Genomic DNA, 20,395 nt, shown 5'->3' with positions numbered 1-20,395 from the left:
CTTAAGCAGGAAGTGGGTTAGAAAACCTCCAGGTTCCATTCCAACTCAGACATTCTGTAATTCTGTAAACTTTTAAAATGGTTTTTTATCTTTCCTGAGGTCCAAATGGTTAGCGACCCCCATTCTAATCCCACCCACTGTTTACGCAGAAAACCCTACACTACTTCGGACAATTCTTTCTCCCTGTTGAAAGGTAAAGCCTTTCCTTCCCTGAGTTTGAAATTCCCGGCTGAGAGGATGTTGCTGACTGGGTGGAGACTGAAACGAGCTGCATGAAACCCGGATCTTGTTTATGTTTTCAGGAAGGCAAGTGGCAAGAAAGACCAGCATTCCTGGGCTAGCTAGCAGAGTTTAAACTGTAAACACATGTTTTTTATACCCTTTATCCCTTTGAAATTGATTTCTAGGTAGTCCTATAGTTTTTGTGTGATTCTTTTGTGTTTGTGATTGCTTTAGTGGTTTTAATCTTATTTTGTGTTTGAGTCTCTCCACCCCGAGGGCAATCTCTCTCTCTATCTCTTTTAAATACATTATTTATTTTTTTATTTCTATAAATACATCATTGTGTGAACAGTGTGATTCCAGGTTATTTGACATTTTAAGACAAACATGAGCATAATTTCATATTCATGCTATTAACTTTCTTATCTAATTTAGTATTACTATGTATTATCCATTTTTATCATAGAATATTCTCATATGCTACTTTACATCAATCTCTATATTCTTAATATCATTTCTTTTGTTATGCATATTCTCTTAATAGTCGTATTTGCAGAATTTAACAAATTATATAGTTCAAATAATCATTGATAAATTCATAGTGATTTATATTGTCCAGTATTTATACCCTTTTTTAATGTTAATTATGTCACTATTATATTTTTAAAACAAAGTCCCTTTCTAATCTCATTGTAATACACAAATCGTATTTTCCATCTTATTTTCATTTAAAAAATTATACATTCTAATAATAATATAATCATTTTTATCATTTACCATATACTGTATTATTTTTCTTTTTGACATATTCCACATGTCATTTCTTTCCCTACAATATTGTATTAATTTTCATACATATTTCCATTAACAATTATAAGTCTTAAATAATAGTCCTATCATAAGGTCTTAATTTCATATTTGTTCCAATTAGAATCTTGAGCCTTATATTTATTATAATTAACAATTTATATATCTTTAATAACCCTATAATAAAATATTAATTTCAAATTTGTTAAAGTTAATAATTGTATATCTAAAATAATAAAATAAAATAAAATTCATGTGGAATCCTTATCCTTCCCCTCTTCAGCCATCATCTCTTGCTCTCCTTACAGTATTAGTTAATCTCTTCCTGGCTTGTCTTCCATTTTCTCTCATTTTTTGACCCTTTCTCTTATCCTTCCTCCTTTCTCTATTGTATTCCACTGTTTCTTTTCCCAGTCATCTGATTTTACCCTTATCCTCTCAAACTCCTCTTTCTGAAATTTCCTTTCCTGTTGCTTTGTTGAGAGCAATCTCTTGTGGGAGGAAGGGAGTGAGTGCTAGCGTGTTTGAGTGAGTAAGTGCTTGAGTGTTTAGTCCTTAGCTAATGGTGTTGTTTATAATTAATATTTTGTCTGTCTTTTGCAATACACCCGACTTTCTGTTTGCTCTGATTTCCTAATATTGTGGGTTAATTTCCTTCTTCCTGCATGTCCTGTTGCTTAATATAAGTTTTTGTATTTTGTAATGGTTTTTGTATTTTATAACAGCTCTTAAATGCGTTCTTTTCTAATGTGCCTAGAGTTCTAATTACCTTGGTTTGATTCTTTTCTTTGGGGTATTTGTTTTATAGCAATTCCTTATGGCTTTCTTGTTCTAATGTGCTTAGAGGTTCAATTTCTTTAGCTTGGGATATTTTGTAGGGTAAAATTTGGTGTGCAGTTTATGTTTTCCCAGAGGCTTCTGGTCTGGCTTTGTTTCAGTGGAGTTCAGGGGTTCTGACTTTACTTTACCATCCCTGGACATAGGTAACTATGTGGAACCAGGATAAACACCTCCATTCTAAAATCAGTCATTCTGTTCTTCGCTCTTACTTTGCAACTTGGCCTTCAGAGTTGGTGTGCAACTTGGACTTGGAGAGACAGAAATGAGTGAAACCCAAACATTTAGTTCCCAATGAAATATTGACACTCATTTCCAATGGAAGGAGAGACTGATTGCCTACAAAAGGGCTCCAAAGTTATATAGAGCGTTTTATTTTAATGCACTTTCATCAACAATGTAGTTGTGCGTTATTAGAGGCTCATCACCATATCCTGGAATGATTCATTCTGTTGCATAGGAGATGTATCATCCACAACTCCTTCCAACTACTTTCCCAATCCAGACACCGGAATTCTTCCTCAAGAGTTACAGTAAACACCTGCAATTAAGTTTACATAAAGGTTGGTAAACACTTTGGATAAAAACACCTCTCAGCCAACTATCCTATGGACAATTTCAAGTACCAATTCACTCCTGATGATTGTAACTAAGGAATAAGCTGGTCTCCTATCCCACTTGGGCAAAAATTATTTACTAACTTGGAGGCTGGCTTTGTAAAACCAGTTACACAATTGTATCGGACTAGCTGTTTGAAGAACCTCAAAGAACTGTCACTTCCTCTTGCGAAGACTATAAAGCTTGCTACTACCAAAAAAACCCAAAAGTTCCAAAAGATGGATGAAGATGGATATATAAGTAAGGATCCAAGTAAGAGAGACCACCCCTTGCCAGCTATTAAAGGAAAGAAAGGTAATATCTTACAGCTACTTATTTTTCTTTATTTTACTCTGCATATTGGCACTAAGGTCTTTTTTTAAGGAGATGTTAAGAAAACAGTGAAAGTGAATCTAGTCCCGATTTTTCCTGGGGGGGGGCACATTTGTTAAATGTCATTTCTGTTTAATAGAGAACACTTTCCTTGATTATCTATATGTCTTTTGCTTTAAGCTCTTTCTGTGTATCTTGCAATTATGAGAGGGAGGGAGGGAGAGGAAGGGGGAGAGAGAGTTTGGTCCAGTGGTTAAGGAACTAAAAACAATGAATTCTAGTTCTGCCTTAGCCATAAAAACCACCTGGAGGGTTTGGGGCTGGTCACTTTCTCTCAGCCCAACTCACCATACAGAGTTGCTATTGGGGGGGAAATAGGAGGAGGAAGGAGTATTACATATATTCGTCGCCTTTTTTTTTAAGTGAAGTTTTTTTATATAATGTTGCTTATACATATCAATGCGTTGAACAATGTGATACCTGGGTATCATACATTTTGGTACAAATAAACATAATATTATTACTCATAGTTATTACATTTCATTTTCATTGTTTCATATTGTTTAAACATATCTAATACTACCGCCATTCAATTTCCAAACCTCCCTCTTATTATTACATATATCTTGTTATGTTAATATATATATATATATATATGTTGTTATTCCCCTCTTATTTCTATTCTAACTTTTATTCATGTCACCATAGTATTCAAAGATGTTTCTTTTCTGTTTTCCATCTTTCATCTGCTTTATTATTCATATTATCCTTATTTAACACTTCACATCTGTGTATATTAAAGTTTTATCCTTCATTCTATCATTGTTCAGTGTTTTAATATATAATTCTAATACCAATCACACTATCATTTGAAGATATGGTAAATCTATTCGTAATCCTTCCATTCATCCAATCCATGTAATTCTACTATTAATACACATGCTTGTATTTAAGTATATTCTTTCATTATTAATAAATAATAAAATGGACCTTAGAATGTTAGTTTATGAGCCACCCCCTAATGGCCTCTTTGAGAGATCAACTGTTCAACTATATCATTGCTGCATGTCTGAATCCAGTTAAAAACACCTCAGCTAACTACCCTATGGGCAACTTCAAGCACCAATTCACTCCTGATGATTGTAACTAAGGAATAAGCTGGTCTTCTATCCCACTTGGGCAAAAAATTATTTACTAACTTAGAGGCTGGCTTTGTAAAACCAGTTACACAATTGTATCAGATTGGCTGTTTGAAGAAGCTAAAGGTAAAAATATGAGGATGAAGGAGAATTAGATATGTTTGTCGCCTTAAAAATAATAAAGGCAGAATATTAAATAAATCTATAACTTACATCCAGAAGCTAGAGACTAAAATAGAGGGATTGGCCGGCTGGCTGGCCGGATAAACAGTTGAGCTTTTAAAAATTGCAATAAATCTCATTTCCTACCATAGGACATCCACTTCTAATCCACTTCCTGCTTAAGCAGAAGATCCTATACGATGACAGAGAAATGGCTGTTCAATCTCTTCCTACAACGTCTGTTCCGCTAACTAAATTGTTCTGACAGGAAATTTCTCCTTAATTCTGGGATGGATCTCTCTTTGATAAGCTTCCATCCGTTATTTGCCCTCAGGTGCATTGGAGAATAGGCTGATCCCCTCTTCTCTTGACAAGCCTTCAGATTGAATAGAAGAGAAGAGAAGAGAGCTGGAAAGGACCTTGGAGGTCTTCTAGTGCAGGGGTCCCCAAGCACCGGGCCCCGGACTGGGACCGATCCGTGGAACATTTTCTACCGGGCCGCCAGTTTGCTGGGCGCTGCCATCTTGTTTTGATGAGAAAGTGCTTCCGGTGAGCTTTTCCAGTTGGAAAGCGGCATTTGGGTCCTGAAGGAATCCTCGCACCTTAGTTTCATCGAAGGGGGGTGGTGGCTTCGAACAAAACTAAGGCGCGAGGATTCTTTCAGCACCCAAGGCAAGGCGAGCCAAGCGACCGTCCCGAAGCCATCTCAGAGCCCATTGACAAAGGTACAAAGGAGGAGTTGAAGGTGGCGGGGAGAAGTGGGGGACGGCTGGCTGGCCGGTCGCTTCCCTCGCCTTGCCATGCGTGCTGATGCCGGTACCGGGCCGCGGATCATTTTGTGATGCCGGTACCGGGCCGTGGCACAAAAAAGGTTGGGGGCCACTGTTCTAGTCCAACCCCTGCTCAAGCAGAACCTCCTATCACTAGCCAGTGCCGTTCTTCATATGTTTTAATCTCCAGGCCTTTGATCATCTTAGTTGCTCTCACTTAACTTTTTCCAAGGTCTCAACATCTTTTTTGTAGTATGGTGACCAAAACTGGTTGCAGTATTCCAGGTGTGGTTTTATTAGGATTTTGTAAAGTGGCACTAATACTTCATGTGATCTTGATTCTATGCTTCTCTTTATACAACCCAAAGGATTCTATTAGCTTTGGAAAATGACTATCATGTCACCTAGTCCTTCTTTTTGTTGGATGAGACATACCCAATTCCTGCTACCCTTCTTCATCTTTTTTATCTTTGTTGCTCTTCTCTGCGCTCTTATCTAGAGTCGGAACATTTTTTTATGTTGTGGTGTCCAAAAACTAGACCCAGTATTCCAGGTATGGTTTTCTAATGTAGGATAAAGTGATACTAACCTTCATGTCATCTTGATGCTATCCCTTTGTTGATGCAGCCTAGGACTGTATTGGCTTTTTTGGCCACTGCAGCACACTGCTGGCTCACACTTAAGTGGTGGTCTGGTAGGACTTCAAGATCCCACTCAGAGTTTGACACTCATCATACCAGTGAAACACTAATATTCCACTATTTTTATACTAGTGTATTACTGGTATGTATTGTCACTATGGTAATATCATACTAGTGGAACTCGTTTGACAACTTGTCATGCCAGTGGAAGTTTTTATAGAACGAATTTCCTATATTAAGTTTCCTTCTCTCCCTGGCACAGCACTGTACCATGTGCTTGGTTTCTTGTTTTGGAAAATGTGCTTCAGAGAAATCAAGTAATCCCATTCTTGCCCCATCAAATTGTCTACAGTATTCTTTTCCTCTTTGTCTATCACCTAATGATCCAATAATCTTAGACAGAAAAAAAGAAATAAAATTGGAAGAAAAAGGAAAACAGATTCACATCCCTACGATCAGAGGTCTCTCAAGATAAACTTGCTTTCTTTGAGATTATAATTTCATCTATGTGGGAAGAAGAGAAATTTGCAAGTTTCCTTTTCTGGTCATTTCTACTTTATAAAAATAGCCAATTGTAGGGAAGAATGCATATGAAGAACATAATTGACTTCCCCCACAGGTTGAGTTTCTAAAAGTCTAATTTGTCTTCCTCCGTGTGAGTGGAAAATGAAGTTACGGTGTCCCATGATGGACTTTGCTGGTGCTGGCTGGAGAGAAGCACTGAGTGGAAAATTCCAGTAGATTCGCCTCTGTTCCAATATTTGTGTGGCATCTACTTTGGGTGCGTTTGCTTTTTCCTATAGAGCAGATGGTTCCAATGCAGTAGATGTGATTGATTGCTAAGGCTTTGTGATTGGAATGGGACTGTCTCTAATCAATGAAGTCCAAGTAAATTATATTGACAGCATTCCTCTGGTCCACTAATTTTGTCTCTTTGTCAAAGAATAAAATAAGATTAGTCTGGCATGATCTGTTTTTGACAAACCCATGTTGGCTTTGTAATGTTAGGTCTTCTTCAGGACTTTAACTCCCAAAATTCTGGGACTTGAAGTCCACACATTTTAAAGTTGCTAAGATTGAGAAACACTGATTTATAGCCTTTTATAGATTAGCTCTCTCCATTTTTTTCTGATGCTTTACAAGTTTGCTTATTTTGCCATTCTTAACATGACTGGTTTTTCTAAGGAATTTTATTGCACAGCACACCCAAAAGAGGGCACGCTTACCTTCATAATCCTAAATTTCAGTGACTCTTCTGGCTTGACATGATCGGTGGTTTAAAACAAGATCGGAGCAGTAAAAATGTTGATTTGGGGTAATTTTACATTGTTATTTATTTCAGCTATATCTTAAACCATAATTTACAAGATAGGGATTTGTACACCAAGTTCCAGAATTCTGGAATAAGTTAGAAAGTTAGATCGCAAATAATATATAACAACACTGTATTGGAGAAGATCTACTAGCAATTCTGTGTAAAACTCTCCATTCGCTGAACAAAGGGATCTTTAATCAAGAGTTCTAGAAGGTTGGAGATACATCATGGAGAAGCGCAAAGTTGACTAAGTCATTACCTGCTCGCCATTGGAAGCCATCAGGAAAAAAAGGAGCACCACCATCACAATAATCATGAATCGGCATAAGGTGGGCTTATTCAGTATTGGAATAATCTTATATTGGTTGTCATTTTTTCCAGGTCCACTGACTTGTCCTTCTGTTGCAATGCCTTGTCTGCTTTGCCCGTCCCTCTTGTGCTGCCTCCTCCTCGTCCTTCTCCCCTTTCCACTGGCCTCCAGTTGTGCTTCTAATGGAGACACAGTGGTCATAACCAGCAGTGGCCCTATTAAGGGCAAGCAGTTCCTGTCTGGCCTTGGACCTGTGACAGCCTATCTCGGCATTCCTTATGCTGAGCCTCCCCTGGGGAAGTTGCGTTTCCAGAAACCTCTTCCACATCAACCATGGAAGCAACCATTGGAAGCCACTAGCTTTGGCAATTCCTGTCCTCAATTTATTTCCCAGGATGTCCCTGAAGCACATATATGGTCTCCTAAAACACCACTGTCAGAAGACTGCCTTTCACTCAACATCTGGGTGCCACACCCACAACCTTCTGCCCCAGTGCCTGTTTTGGTCTGGATACATGGAGGAGGATATTTCATGGGCACGTCTTCTGTGGCCGTGTTCAATGGGGCACCCTTAGCTGCCACTGAGAATGTCATTGTGGTCACCATCAATTATCGCTTGGGAGCCTTAGGCTTCCTTTACTTTCCACCAGCTGCCCCAGGGAACCTAGGCTTATTGGACCAACAGCTGGCCCTGAAGTGGGTAAAAGAGAATGCAGCTGCCTTTGGGGGAGATCCTTCTCGGGTGACCATTTTTGGCCAGAGTGCTGGAGGAGCTTCTGTGAATTTCCATCTCCTTGCACCAAAAAGCCAGGACCTTTTTGCCCAAGCGGTGATACAGAGTGGAACAGCCAATGCCTTCTGGGCTTGGAGGTCACCTGAGGAAGCCAAACGGATATCTCTGGAATTCCTTCATTTGCTAGGTTGCTCCGAGGACAATAAGATCAGCCTAGGGCACTGTCTGCAAACAAAAAATGTTTCTGAATTGATTCGGCATGAAATAGCCATGTCCTTGAAAGGTGGCTTCCTTCTGAATTTTCCCTTCAGGCCAACCACAGATGGGGACTTTTTACTTGGGGAACCAGAAAAGCTCATGGAGGAGGGGCAAATTCAGGTCAAACCTGTCGTCATGGGTGAAACCTCTGACGAAGCCGCCCCATTTGTCCACTATGTTTTCTCCAACGTCACCCACAATCTCATCAATCAGGAGCAGCTTCTGAAAGGGATACAGCTGTTGGTGCCAAATGCAACTGAAGATGTGGTTCAGAGTATAGCACTGAGGTACAGTGAAGGAAATCACGGTCCAGCAAAATACCGCTCCGCTCTGTCCTACTTCTATACAGATTGGATATTTGCATGTCCATTCATTGAAGCTGCAGGAAATATCAGGAAAACGGGGAGTCCTGTATATGCCTATTTATTCACACATCGCCCTTCATGGTCAGTTTGGCCTGAATGGATTGGGGCATCCCACAGTTCTGAGGTTCCTTACGTTTTTGGGACCCTTGAATCAGTGATGCCTGTCAATCAAACATACACAGAGGCTGAAGCCAGACTGAGCCGTAAGATGATGCACAACTGGGCAGAGTTTGCCAGAACTGGGTAAGTGGTTTACTTTATTTCTATCAATTTGTATTTTAAATCCAAAGAAAGCCCCCCCACACACATTCAACAAACGCATTTCATATCTAAAGTAACACCATAAAGTAATGCACTCTATTTCTTTGCCTATGTTTACAGGTTGTGTTAATACATGTAGCTCATGATTTACGACCATAGTTGGGACTAGAATTTCTGTTGCTGAGCAAGATTAAGTTAAATGAATCTTGCCCTTCCTTACTACAGATATTAAGCAAATCACTGCAATTCTTAAGTAGGATATACGGTTATGTGAATCCATCCCCTGCTCAAGCAGGAGACCCTACACCTTGTACTTCAGACAAGTGACTTCTTGAAAGCCTCCAGTGATGGAGCACCCATAACCTCTGAAAACAGGCTGTCCACTGATCACTTGTTCTCACTATCAGGAAATCCCTTCTTAATTGTAGATTAGATCTCTGCTTGATAAACCTTCCATCAATGTCCTTATCTTCCTCCCTAGGAATCCTTCCGGGTCAGCAGCCACCAAGGATAAATGGCCACTCTATGATCCCACAAAGCACAATTTATTCCTTTTTAATATTGGGCCATTCCAGGAAAGGGTGAAAGAGCACTGTGCTTTTTTAAAGAGCCTTCTTTCAAAGGATGAAGAGCCACGTAAGTTCGTCTATTAGTTCTGCCTTTGGAAGGGAGTAATGGTTGATGAAAAAGCTGTTTTTAAAAATCATTTCTATATCAAATATCTCATTCATAGCGCAATTTCTAAAAATTGATGCTATTGCCTGTGTTTGCTAAAACATACGCATTTGATTTTGCACTGGGCAGTTTTGTAATGCTAGCGATACATTTTGTAGAGCAAGCATATTTCAATGACACCACAAGAATTAGGTCTCTAGTAATGTCCTCTAAGTAAGCCTTAGTTGCTCACATAAAGATAACAACAACAATAACAAATCCCAAAACACCTGGATCACCCCTTGAGCACCATGGGCATTGACAAAATCCCTCTCAGTCAATTGCAAAAGGCAGCTTTATTTGGGATAGCTAACATCCTGCAATGATACCTCCAACACCCTCAAAACGTATCTGCCCATCCCGGCTTTTGAGAAGGACTGAGTTGGTGGACCTCCAATCTAAACATTTGGCTGATCATGTGATGAACAGTAATGTTTTGATATCTATTTCATAAATATATATGATGTCATGAATCATGGAATCGTCAGAATCCTATTTCTAGATTCAGATTCTTCAGTGATCAGATGTACACCTTATCTTGATATTTCATTTTTCTTTGTTCTGCAGAAAAGTCCGAAGGTGATTCTGTTTCATCAGACTAGGAAGAAGACAGGAGGTGTCCCTAACAGTGATACTGTCATTCAATAGGGAGAAGTGGGAGCCCCTGAATTTGATTCATTACTATTGCTTATGACAACTGTTATTTTATTACTTGTATCCTGTCGCCAAAGCGCTTTGAGATTTTCTCACCTCTTGGGAAATGTTTAGGGCGGGGGCAAGTGGGTTGTTTCACTTTGAAAGCCAGCGGAGATGGCCAGGGGAATGTATGCTTATCTGTTTCTCAGAGTGGCCCGTACAATGACATCTTCACACCTGTGGATTGGCTGAAATCTGCATCTGGCTAAAGGGAGGGGTTTTTACTGCTTTCATTCTACTTGTTTTGCCTAAGGGTATTCAGACTCTGCTTGGAATGTATTGCTATCACTTCTGCTTAATAAAGGGTTCCTTTAGAAATACTTTGGTTCAAGAGTCTTCACTTTCTTAAGTTAGGAGGAGAGGCAATCCTTACAGGAGGTGGGAATCCAGTGCTTGGTTGTAGTAATGGCCATCAATCGGGATCAAGTTGGATGATTTCCGAAGGGGGCTAGACTTCTTTCGAAATAGCATTTTCACATCGGCATTCCAAACCATTTTAAGTAGCACTTTTGTGGCTCAGCTTTGCTGTGTGGAGTGGAAGGTCTCCAAGCTGATGCCAATGGCCTTTGTGGAAGATGAACCTGGAGGCACCTCTAGATCTCAGCATAAACAAATACAGATCTTGGGCATAGGGTAGGAAGGAATGAGCCATGAAGAGTAACTTACACAGAAGATTATGCAGTGCTGAGAAAGAGAAAGTATGACAATGAAACTCAGCCTTTGGGGGAAATCAGTTTTCAGGTGAATGGGACTATTTAACAGACAAATGGAGAGATCTGGAATGTCTCCTTGTAGACCAGTGATAAATGTTATCAGAACATTCCCATAGGTACCCCTGAATCTCACGATGCAAATATTTCTTCTAACAAAGACCATTGTCCTCTCTAGATAACAGAAGGGCAGGAAGTAACTTGAGATCAGTTATGTTATTAATTACCAATATGTATGCATGCATATAAATCCCCCTCCATTTTGAAACGTATAAATATGAGTGAATCTGTCCAGTCTGCCACTGTAATGGCTTCAAACTACTTTGCTTCGCTGACATCCTGCCGTAAAATGAGGGGAGGGGGAGAAGGGGGATGTAGGGAAGGGGGATGACAGGATGACAGAAACCAGAGGTGTCAATCTGGAACAGACCGGCTGATCCAACAACATGAGCATCAGAATGGAATGCAAAACTCCACCAAAGAGGCACCAAACTTAAAGCTGTTACCAAAACTCCTAATATTATTGGGCTCTTAAAATTGGTCAAGATGAGAGGACCCAGGAGAATGGGGGAAAGAAGGCTTTGAGCGGGAATACTCAGATTTAGCTTTTCTTGCGCTATAACCAAACAAAAGTATACCTTTTGCTATAAATGGATTTGAGGGTCTTTCTTTCCTAAACATCCAAGCTGGGTGAAGCTTGACAGCATCATTTTCTCCCACTATTTTCTGAAGGGAATTTCTCCAGTGCACACTGATAACGGTAAACACTGCAGCAAGCCATAAGTACGTACTTTGGGTCCTGCATTTGGATTCCATAAACTCCACAATGTTTAGTATGAGGAGAACACAGAGCACCTTAGATGGACTTTTAAGGTTAAGATTAAAGCATCAGACTAGATATCAGGAGACTGTGAGTTCTTATTCTGTCTTAGCCATGAAAGCCAGAAAGGCTGTGATTAGAACTCACAGTCTGGGAACATTTAGCCTGGTGCCTTAATCTCAAAAATCAATCTAAGGGACTCTCTATTCCCCCTTATACTAAATAGGACGATTTTAGACTAGTCACTCTCTCTCAGCCCACCTCACCTCACAGGGTTGTTGTTTTCGGGAAAATAGGAGAAGGAAGGGATGTGGGTATGTTCTCCACCTTGGGTTATTTGTGAAAATAATAACAGCGAGATATATACTAAACAAAAATAAATAAAGTTCCCTTATTCTACTTTACTACAGAGAATCTCTGCTTTGCCTGTGTCTTGAACTATGAAGGGCTGCCACTTATGTTGAACCTCTTTGAAAATGGCATCCATATCTCAAACACTAAATCAGATTATCATAATTTATTCACAAGTGATAGTGCCATCCCCATTCAGAAACAAAGTTTGATTAAAATATCTATTAGATGGTTGATACATCCCCCAATCTTTTTACAGCAGTGGCAGAAGACTTTACTATCCGCATAGGGAAATCCCTAAACTAAATTGCATGTGACTTTTAAAATAAAAAATAGACTATATCAGTCACAATAAATGCTTTCTTCCGAAGAAGAGTTACATTGCTTAGATTGTCCCCCCAGGAAGGTTTTTTATGCCTTATACTAAAATGTGTTAATCTCCAAAGTTACTTTCTGATTTTTGCCTACTATAGATTAACATAAGTTGAAAAGCACAAGCAAAAGAGAGGCAAATAGGATCAAGGAGATATTCGATAAAGCACAGAGAGATTCCACAGAAAAGGTAAAAAACCCAAAATGGTGGCCGTAATAGTGTAACACACATAACAAACTGATCTTTGATCATACTTGGGGGCTTACCATTTTGATTTTTTGTTTAAATAATTCCCTGCAGACACCCTTGTTTAAAGTGAAGAAAGACAAAGTGTGCACACTGGAAGATGTAAGGGGGGCATGAAGCATGAAACACCTTTTGAAGCGTGAGGGAAAAGACGGATGAAACCATTCTCTTCACATTAAGAGAATGTTTGGCTGCAAATGTTTTTGAAGCAATACAAGGAATAATTTAAGGAACAGTCTCTTCCCATAGTCTCACTTTTTCTACAATATGAACAGTATTTGTCCAAATAAAGCTTACAGATCATTTGTGTAATAAGATACTGAGCTCCATAGAAGATTTCTTTTAAGCAACCAGATGGGGGAACCCTAATTCCTTCCTAACATAGTCTTGCCAGATTTGGGTATGTTTTTTGTCTTATTACACTGTCTTTAATGGATTTAACATTAGAATGGTCTTACCATTTTTATAAATGTTTTGTATTTTTTAAGGAGGGAGTGATCAACATTTTTCGGTGAAAAATCAATTTTTTCTGATAGAATACCTTAACCCAGTGTTTTTCCCCAGTGCTGGCTGGGGAATTCTGGAAACTGAAATCCACACTTCTTCAATTATCCAAGGTTGAGAAACATTGCTTTAACCCTGATGTAAACATATATCTAAACATATATGCAAGAAATTCAAGTAACTTAATATGCATTTTGCTATACATTTTCTGATTCTGACTTTCTGCTACTGCTGAGTTTATGTGCTATTTACCATTCCTTGAGTGAACAGTTGTGTCTGGGTTAGTCTGAAATGACCAAGTGCTTTTTACTACTGATCATCTGACTTTGCCTCTGATAAACAGGCAGTCCTTAACTTTTGATCACAATTGTGACCAAAATTTCCATTGTAAGTCATTGTTGTAAGTAAAGTTGGGCCCAATTTTATGATGATTTTTACACCATCATAATTAATCACTGCAGTCATTAGGTAAATCAAATTCCCCCATGGGCATTTTTTTGCTGGAAGTTAGCAAAAAAGGCTGCAGAACATGTTCATGTGACCACAGGACACTACAACCAGTTGTAAATGCAAGCTGGTTGCCAAGGGCCTGAATTGTGATCATCTGATTATGGGTGTGTGTGTGTGTGTGTGTGTGTGTGTGTGTGTGTGTGTGCAACGGTCAAGTAAGAGTACTGGTCATAATTCACTTTTTCTAAGGCCAGCGTCACTTTGAACCATCATTGAATGATGTTGTAGTTTATTAAATGAACTTCATGGAGACTACATAGAATGAGTAGCCAATTATCATAGATTTTACATGCCTTGCAGTTGTTGAATCCTGCAATAATAGAGGAAATATTATTTTAACTCTAGTACAGCTAAGAGTAACTTAAACTTATCTCATAGGGGGATGAAAAGTTAGCAGTTAGGTCAACATATTCTCCAAAGTGAAGGCAAGCAATGGAGGGCAACTCATCAAGGAAAGAACCAACTTCGAATTAAGGAGACATTTCCTAACAGTGAGAACAATTAATCAGAGGAACAAGTCACCTTCAGCAGTTGTGGGTGCTCCAACACTGCAGGTTTTAAAGAAGAGATTAGACAACCTTTTGTCTGAAATGGTACAGGGCTCCTGCCTGAGCAGGGCGCTGGACTAGAAGACCTCCACGGTCTTTTAACTCTTCTTTTAACTCTGTTATTCTGTTGTTGAGACAAAACAAGGTAGTTGCCAGGGGACATTTTGGTGTGATACTGGACAAGTGGAGACATGACCTAAGCTGAGTTTACATTCAGGCCAAGCGTCTTGTTCCTTAACACTGTGCCCTTATAAACATTTAGTCCTTCGGCCTTTGGTCACAAGACTGAAGTGCATATGTTGCCCTTTAAAAAGAAAAGCGTTTGATGGAAGATTCCTATTTTTGCAATGTTTTAGTGAGTGGGCTGTCTACTTCCTTTCTGTGCCAACATATGCTGCTTTCCTGTCTCTGTTCTTCTCTTTTCTTCATACTTCTTTTACCAGAGGATTTGTCATGCCCATGTTGGAATCTGATTCCGAGGGAGAGGTGGAACAGTTGACAGGGAGTGGGAGTGTAGCTCTGGTGGCTGTGGAGGAAACTGGGGAAGGGCACAGTCCAGCTGGGCATTCAGAGGAAGACCCAGGCCCACCCCCTCTTCATCCTAGGGCACGCCGGGGGGAACGGATAAGGGAGCAATGTGGGTTACAGGGGAGAAAAAGGCCCTGATTCCCTTCATTAGCTGCAGCTGGGAAAACAGGATAAAGAGGATGTTTGCGCACAGCTCCTTGCTGGAAGCAAAGCGTGAATTATTTTGGTTTATCATGTCTCACCTGAGTTCTGGCATCCTCCCAACTGTGTGTGTTTCATTATCTTTTGACGTCTTCAATTCCTAATCTTGCCCTGTCTCGTTAATTGCTGCAGCGTGGTTTGTGTTGGTTTTTATTTATCATTTATATGTACTTTGGGTTCAGATGGAATTTTTTCCCTTTAAAAACTGTTCTTGGGACAGTTTTTTTCTCCAGCCGATGATACAGGACATTGGGGGGCAAGTTGGAGGTATTACCTAATTTTGTGACTTTGTTGCTTTTGTGCGACGCCCTGGGTCATCACAGGATTTCATTAAAGCAAAACAGTCACTTTAAAACTGCGTCTCGATATCAGCCTCCTTGCAGTGACGTTTTTTCAAAAACAGAGAGGAAAGTTTATTGCTTTAATGGAGGCATATGTGAAGTAAAATTTAAACTGAAATCTACAAATGGGTTAGGCTTTAACTTTCCCAGCCAGGAGTCCCGAAATCTAAGTTAGAAACCAACAGTTGGGAACACACATTGACAAAACCTATTCACATCCCAATGAGTTTGTGCCATTGTTTACCTCTCGGTCACCTTCCTGATGCGTTGAGTTTCAACTCCATGCAAAGCCAGCCAGACCCTTCTTCTGGAGAGATAGAGTCCTGCCCAGAGGTGGTATTCAGCAGGTTCTGACCAGCTCTGGAGAAGCTCCGTTAAGCTCCCATAAGCTCCGTTTTTGCTGGCAGAGGGCTGCAGGAGGCTATTGTGGCCAAAAATGGAGGTCAGAAGGGGTAAGTTCCTTTTTTTTTTTTGGCAGAGGCATCGCGGGCTGGTCCTTTGCTGTTTCCATGTGGAGGTTAATGGAACATACCATTTATTCATGGGAATTAGTAGACAATCAGATAATGTGAGCTTCGACCATCACCTCAATAGGAATCCAAATGGGAATCAATATATATATCAATTCAGCAAGAATTGTGGATAAATTGTACTTGGAGTGATTGTGTGCTTCTGGAAAGATGTTTGTATACTAGATTTTAAATATTGGTTCTGTGAAATTGGTCAATTCAATATAGAAAATAACCAGGAGAAGCCTGAAGGTGGGGTCAAATATGCCATCAGTTTGGAAGTTCTGGGCTCCCCCAAAAATGCTAAATTTAGGTCCCCCATGAATTCTGATGACTCTTATCTCACTCCAATTTACCTCGACTATTAGTAGATCAGATTCAGGTGTATAGGTAGTATGTAATAATCTTGTGATGCCGTACTTTGAACACAGCTCCTGTTTCTGATTACTTCCACCTGACATTAAGCTATCATTTGACTTAACTTTGTTCTGGTGGAGAGACAAGGCCAGGCAACAATTTTAATTGTAATGATACATATTTAAGAATTTATAATGAAGAAAAGTAGCAACATCTTGACATTTTGGTTTCCTGTTTGGACTCATCAAGTGTTGGATTTCATACTGGAGTTGGGAAATATTGGATTTTTTAACTTATCTTTTTTCTGTCTTTCACTTCTTTTTTTCTGTCTTTCACTTCTTTTTTTTCTTTTCAGGAAAATTTCTTATTATAGAATCATTCAGCTGCTGTCATCAACTGTTATGTTTTCATAAAACATGGATTTTTTTTTTAAAAAAAGAGCTCAGTAAAATACAAATTTTTCTGGATGGTTCTGAGGAATGAGCTACCTTCAAGAATAGTCAGAGGTGGGATTCTACCGGTTCTGCCCTGTTCTGCCAAACCAGTCGCTCCAAAGATCAGCTAAGAGGGAACCGGTTCACTCTGATTATCTTCTGTTCTTCTGTTTGGCGTACTTGACCACCCGGCCTCTAGGCTGTCCTTTATTTCCTGATTTTTCAACCTCAGTTGTTTTGTGCGGCACAGCTGATTGCTGCGCATGCTTGCAGGAAAAGATGATTTTCAAACGCTGCTTAAAATGGTGATAGTTTTCTTTAAAAAAAAACTATCATCTAGTATGATCTCCTCTCCAATAATCTTGTAGCTATTTTATCTGGGATTCAAATAGATGGATTAAAAACTTTTGAAGGGGAAATTCCAGTTCAGGACAATGAGCCTTTTAGTTGAAAGAGAAAGCTTAAGAAATAGCATTTAAATGGGCTGATGTCCAGTTTAATTTTTATTCTAGGTTACTGGAAAGGAACTTCCAACATATTTTTGCCATGTTAATAGCCATAGAGGAGATCAACCAAAAACCCCTGCTATTGCCCAATATTACTCTTGGCTACAGCATCTACGAAAATTGTTTCAACACAAGGACAACCTACGAAGCCACCATAGATATACTTTCTTCTAGTCATGGGAAGGTCCCTAATTTAAAATGTGGAAGGGTTAGGGTTAGGGTTAGACCCTTGACTATGATTCAAGGAGGAGCTTTTTATTGAAGTCTGCCACAAATAAATTGTGTGTTCATAAGAATATGAACTGACAGAATTTGACTGGTGGTTCTGGACGTTTGACTGAAGAAGGAAGTCCATATAGAGTGGATCTCTTAGGGCTTCCCTTCTGCCTCTGTCAATGAGGCTCAAGAAAGAACACAGGATGGAAATCTTATGAATTGTTCTTTTTAAGAACAATGGAAGAAAATAATTTCTACTTTACAGATTGGCTTTCAGAACTGTTTCTAAATTTCCTTTGGGTATTATTTATTACGTATACAATCTTCTTATACAACATAGCTGATATGAATATATTTTAAAGCAATATCAACAATATGAAAGAGAGAGGATTGTACTGTATTTGCTCTCAGTTTTTATATTTTGCATGCCGTGAAGTATATGCAAACTGGAGTGGGCTTTCAGTATGAATTTTTTTTGCAATATGGTATTAACAAAGTTAAATATTTCAATAAGCATAAGCATAGAAATGTATTAGACTGGGGGAAATATGCAAAAATATATGATTACAGAAGGTCATTTGTAAAAGTGACCATACATAAAAATGCATGTACTAGAAATAATGTGTCATGGCTTTCATATAAAACACAATCCCGTATGAGATATTTTCACAGAATGAAAAACACAGTTCAGACCAGTAGACAGAAATGCAAAGCAATTCCAATTTTTAAACTTCAGAAAAACAATAATGAGCAATTGGGGTTTGAATATAAGATTGCCTTTTGTTGCTTTCTCAATTTTAAATCTGACATTATGCAAATTGAAAATTATTATAAATATATAGTAGGTTAATATGGATTTTGAAAATTAATTTAAGCATTTAAAAATGGCAGGTAGATGAGCATTATGTTTCTATGTGTTACTCTAACATGAAATGTATTATTTATTATCCTGGAGCTACTGCTACATCAAACGTATCTTAGAATATAAAAAAATAAATAGCAATGAAAATTATGCTGAAAAACAATCCATTTGTAAGAATTAATTATATTCTGGTAGTAAAATCTGGTGCAGATCCACTCAAAAGATTTAGAAGATCTGTAGTCCTTATGGGGTCTGAGAATAAGGAGCTACAACTAAGAAAAACTACATTCTTTTTTAAAATAAAAAATTAAATTACATATATCCTTTTTATGTCTAATGCTTGATTGGTACACTACCCAGTGCCCCTCTGTGAGGGAGATGGTCAGTTTTAAGATTTGATGAATAAAATAAAAATCAATTCATCTAAATAAAGCTGAATCAATCCAAAGAGCTGGACTTTTCAATGCCCCCTGATCAGACTTCACAGAAGAAGCTAAAGATTCAGATTGTTTTTTTTTTTAAGAGACTGAATGCTATTTTCAACACGAAGCATTGATTCTTTTCCTGACTAGCTCACTAACGGCTCTGTTAACCACATTCTGAGTGATAAAGCCCAGTTCCCTTCCTCTTTCTGGATGAGCCCAAAGGAAACCCCACAGTTTGTGGGGATCATGAAGCTACTGCTGCATTTTCAGTGGACATGGATTGGACTCATTGCCCCAAAACATGATGGCAAGATTGGTGTTTGACAGTAGTGGCTAACCTTTTTGAGCTCCTGTGCCAAAAATTGTGTGCATTTGCACGCTCACACTCGCGTTCCAGCACCCAGAAGGCATTACACCCCCCACTTCCCTTACACATGTGTGCGCAATCCCCCACAACCCCTGCTGCCCCCTTACTTGCACTGCACCTCCCAGCTAATTTTCAGCCAGTTTGAGGCCTTTTTCAGCCTCCCAAAGGCTTGGGGAAGGCTTCTGCAGGCTTCTACAAGCTTTGTAGGCCGAAATCTAACCCCGTTTCATCACTTCCTGTTTTTCCTGTTTTTTTCTGAAAAGGCCTCAAACCGGCTGAAAATCAGCTGGGAGGTATGCACTTGCGCAGTGAGATAAGTTTGCCTGCAGCTCGCATGCCGGCACAAATGGCTCTGCGTGCCACATGTGGCACATGTGCCATAGGTTCACCTACACAGGTTTATGACGACCATTGAGACAATGGTCTTCAAGAGTGAGATCTGTGTAGCTTTAATTTAAGATTTCACAAATTCATACTGAGAAGGTGAATGATTTTTCTGAGGAATTCTTGTGTTTTGAGGCTGTCCTTACACACTGGACAAGCAAGGTGCTCTTTTATTATGGGGATCTTGACACAGTGCTTCTCTTACCTCTTATATTGTCCAGCATTGAAGAAGCCAATCAAACCCCTCTGGGGAAAGTTTGGATCTCCACAGCTTTGTGGGGTTTCACCTTAAGCACAACTTTTAAATACTGAGACATCAAACCCTTCCATAGAGCACTAACCTTCTCCATCCAGGGAAACCAAAGATCCAAATTCCATGATCTTATTTTGATTCAAGATGATTCCCTTGAATCAGTTTGGTCAGAAATGTTTGACTTCCATGATTCCAACTACAGATTATCAAGGAAGACATGGAAAAGGGGTGTTGTGAGAAGGAACATGGCAGGCTTCCTCCCAGGTTGGCCTGAGAAAGGAATGTCCCCAGAGCACTACAACATGCAGTCTATGCTGTGGCACATGCCCTCCAGGATATCTTCACATCCTTATCTAGCTATGTTGTCATTCCAAGAGAAGACAAGGTAGATCTTCCAAACCTTCTACAGCCATGGCAGGTAAGAGTGAATTCCACTTAAATGACAGCTGAAGTGAATCTTACCTGTTGGATGGGTTTTCTTTTCCAGAAGCATTTTATTTCATTCCAACTCTGGGAATGTCTTCTGCTGTTTCCTTCCAGCATGTAGACTCTAACATTCTTTTTTTTTTAAACAATGGGTGATTGGATCCTTCGTTTACCAAAAAGTCTGGAAAGCACTTTCATAGACTCTATTTGTGATGACCCAGGATGAAACACAAAAGCAACAAAGTGAAGTCCCTTTAATTCTTTCAACTTGGCTTTAAAGGTCCAATTATAATTGACTGGAGAAAAAACTCTCCCACAAACAGTTACAAAAAGGAAGAACTTCCGTTCAAACTCAAAATACATA

The 20,395-nt window shown here is 39.2% G+C and overlaps 1 protein-coding gene across 3 annotated transcripts in view; it reads left to right on the top strand.

Moving 5' to 3' along the window:
• Positions 1-254: 254 nt before the first annotated feature.
• LOC113450851 (cholinesterase-like) overlaps positions 255-20,395 on the top strand; it is a 35,612-nt gene continuing 15,471 nt past the window's right edge. The window contains exons 1-5 of one of the 3 annotated variants that reach the window (XM_026722160.2): positions 301-358; positions 2,013-2,778; positions 7,205-8,732; positions 9,232-9,386; positions 10,032-10,480. In XM_026722160.2, coding sequence (XP_026577945.2) covers positions 2,703-2,778; positions 7,205-8,732; positions 9,232-9,386; positions 10,032-10,066 — 1,794 coding nt within the window. In that variant the 5' untranslated portion in view covers positions 301-358; positions 2,013-2,702 and the 3' untranslated portion in view covers positions 10,067-10,480. Of the gene's footprint in view, positions 359-2,012; positions 2,779-7,204; positions 8,733-9,231; positions 9,387-10,031; positions 10,481-20,395 lie in introns of those variants that run through there. The other 2 variants (XM_087923385.1, XM_087923386.1) reach the window with 2 other exon arrangements.

Source organism: Pseudonaja textilis, chromosome 2 (assembly GCF_049901715.1).
Source record: "Pseudonaja textilis isolate UNSWEBS1 chromosome 2, rPseTex1.2, whole genome shotgun sequence".
Taxonomy (NCBI): Eukaryota; Metazoa; Chordata; class Lepidosauria; order Squamata; family Elapidae; genus Pseudonaja; species Pseudonaja textilis.
This window is presented reverse-complemented; position numbering and strand designations above follow the sequence as displayed.